This window comes from Pyxicephalus adspersus, chromosome 2 (assembly GCF_032062135.1).
Source record: "Pyxicephalus adspersus chromosome 2, UCB_Pads_2.0, whole genome shotgun sequence".
NCBI classification, from domain to species: domain Eukaryota; kingdom Metazoa; phylum Chordata; class Amphibia; order Anura; family Pyxicephalidae; genus Pyxicephalus; species Pyxicephalus adspersus.
In genome coordinates this window covers 81,514,907-81,517,838 of record NC_092859.1, presented here as the reverse complement: position 1 = coordinate 81,517,838, position 2,932 = coordinate 81,514,907, and the positions used below count along the sequence as shown (strand labels likewise).

The following is a 2,932-nucleotide window of genomic DNA, read 5'->3' as shown; positions in this document are numbered from 1 at the left end:
CACCATTGTGGGCACTATTTTATGGCTGTAATCAAATTTTTAGGTGGTCTAGAAATCGCATATTGGAAGGAAATTATTTTATTTCTTTGCATCACAATAATTTCATTAAATAAAGATTTTATGTTTTTTAACTGCCTTAGCAAGTGCCTTGTAAAAGCCTTCTTTCCTATCTTTCTCTACTCTCGAACTTACCAATGGACTTGGCACTATCTAGTACTATCTAGATTAACTGATTGACTCTCCCCTCTGGAATTTTTCATTTCTTCCCCCTTCCCCCTTCTCGCTAGTTGTTTCTTATCATTTGTTCAAATCAAAAACATTTGACCCCCAAATTATAGTTGGATATGGGTTTAAAGGGTCGGAAATGCACTTTACATAAAATAAAAGTATCTACGTAGTATTTATAGTGAAAGAAAATAAGTTTGATGTCTTTCTTCCACCATATTTAAGCTAGAAAGTACTGGTAATAATTGTTTAATCGGTTTTTATGTCTATTTACTAAACTGGCAAGCAAAGCTTGAAAGTCCTTTTTTTTACACTAGATCATTTATTAAGTTTGGATTCATTAGCATATATTGTGCAACTCTCTTGAACAAAATGTATTTAAGGTCGGAAACAAAAGCATATGTTTCCAGTAATAAACATAATTTGCACTAAAATATAATATAAGACAGAGACCGCCTTATATGTCAACATTCAATTGATGGACTTACTTATATAAGAGTAATCTACTGAAGATTATACCCATTAAAATAATTATTTTTACTATTTAAATAATTATTTTATAAATAATCATTTAAAAAATATTATGTTTAAATAACTATTTTTGACGATACTGCAGCACCAAGAGCTTCAACTGAGTTCAAAATAATTTCTCTTACCTGCTATTAAGGTTATCTCTTTCATGTCTTACTCCACTGTGCACTGATGCTGTTTCAGAACCTGGCCAGGCTTCTTGTGGGATCCATGGCAATGAATGAGCTTTGCTTTCAGGAATTTCCTGGGTAGTAGGAAATATGAGTGAACATGTAACAACAGAAAGACCAAAAAAATATACTTTCATCTGAATATTCACTGAGTAAGAATTGCCATGCTGTTTACTAGTAGCAACAGTATATCTAATGTACTTAAAAAGAAGCTCTGTCTGGAATACTCACCTACTCTCTTCTGTAGTTAACTTTTTATTTCACAACTAGATGTCCTAAATCTTCAAGAATAACTTATACTCAGCCTCACCAAACTGCAAAGACTTTGGACATCCTGTGAAGGCCCCTGAAGGGGTGTTACAGTAGCACCCTGCACTCACAGAGTAATGAGGCAAAGAGCTGCACTGATATCAATATGTCTGCACATCATTTGGAGCTGCCCATTAAAAGGATTTAAAAAATTATTAATTAGTATCTACAGCTGATAGACGGAACTGGAGATGGACTTTAATCATAATTACAATAAATGAAAAGACAATCTATCAGTTGACATTAAAGTTTTAAACTAAGTGAAATAAAAAATGAATCTGTTAAATTGAAATTATAGTATATTTTCAAAGAACATATATTTTGAGATATTATTGTAGTGTTTCTTATTTTGCTTCCGTTGTTTTGATATTACTTTCAGACTTTACATGCTTGCTTTTCCATCTCTGTGTTTTTGTTTAAAATATAATGATTTGTAGATTCGTCACTGGACGAAGGACTTTAATAGGATTCACAACTCTCTCCTTTTAACTCATGGTGGCATGGGATATAGACCATGCAGGGAGGGTATTGTTATTAATGAGATGATACATTACAACACTTGCTTCTCCAAAAAAGGAAGAAGGTTACAAAGTGAAAATGACAAGCGTTTAACCAGCAGAAGCATTCATTACCAAACTTAGAGAGCTCCCAACAGCTTGTAAAAATATCTGCAAGGGGACACTAATAACTCCTTTTTTTAAGGAGACGCATGATTTACTAAAGGAGTTTAGGCCTTTCACTTTTCTAACCCTCAGTGAAAATTCTGCCAGTCTGCTCTGAGAGGGGGACAGTATCATAGCACTCTTCTCTCCCCATGTAAGGGTGACATTATCACAACCTCTGCTCTCTATAACAGTGAGGACCCCCCAGCTCTGGAAAAGGAAGAGCATAGTCATGTGACTAGCCTAAAGACTAAAGAAATACAGCCAGCAGGGCTAAACATGTGAGGAAAGGGGTTTAGAAGGGTCCATTTTGGGGTGAGGGGGAGAGTTTTCAGCTGAACTTTAAAGTCCTTCTTTGTTTTACGCAAACAAAATTCCCAGAATAGAGAAACCTCATCTTGTATTAAATGCCAAAATATAATTATCATAAGTAAGAAACTTGTTCTTGTCCTGATGATACTCAGCTGTTGATGAGAGTTTTTTAGTGTTTGTAAGTACTACGTCAGCTAATCATTTTTTATTGTCTGACAGAAATGCAGCTGGTATATATCAGAAATGTTCTTTTTTTTATCTTTTTTCTTCATGTTGAGCTACTGTGATACAGTATTGAAATATATCCAAAATAAAGACAGCTAAATAACAAAGTAAGACAAATAGCATCTGGGGATGTGAAGCAAGTCAGTGACATCTTAAAACCGGCCAGTAAATCACTACATGAATCATTCTGGTAAAGAAAGCTTTAGTGGATGATGAAAGACTGAACCATCACAGTGACATGTTACCTTTGCTTGTTCTGCTTTACTGGAGAGATGTATCGTTCCATAATGGGAAGCAGTGGAATCCAATGACCAGTCTTTATCCAAAACATTCTGAAGGCAAGAAACAATGTAAATGAGAAGAGTAGATACTATTTCAGCAGAAATGTGTGTCTTATTTTTGTGTCCTACTAAACACATAGCTAAGCAGAACATTATTAGAAACCCTAATCACTTTTATAAGTGAAGCTGGGTGATCTAGCAAACCTGGAATGGATCT

At 34.5% G+C, this 2,932-nt stretch overlaps 1 protein-coding gene across 1 annotated transcript in view; it reads right to left on the bottom strand.

The window, feature by feature from the left end:
* The window catches only part of LRRIQ1 (leucine rich repeats and IQ motif containing 1), a 92,671-nt gene that overhangs the window by 39,373 nt on the left and 50,366 nt on the right, over positions 1-2,932 (bottom strand). Inside the window, exons 17-18 of the mRNA XM_072399016.1 lie at positions 2,680-2,766; positions 882-1,000 (exon numbers count right to left, since the gene is read on the bottom strand). Coding sequence (XP_072255117.1) covers positions 882-1,000; positions 2,680-2,766 — 206 coding nt within the window. The remainder of the gene's footprint in view (positions 1-881; positions 1,001-2,679; positions 2,767-2,932) is intronic.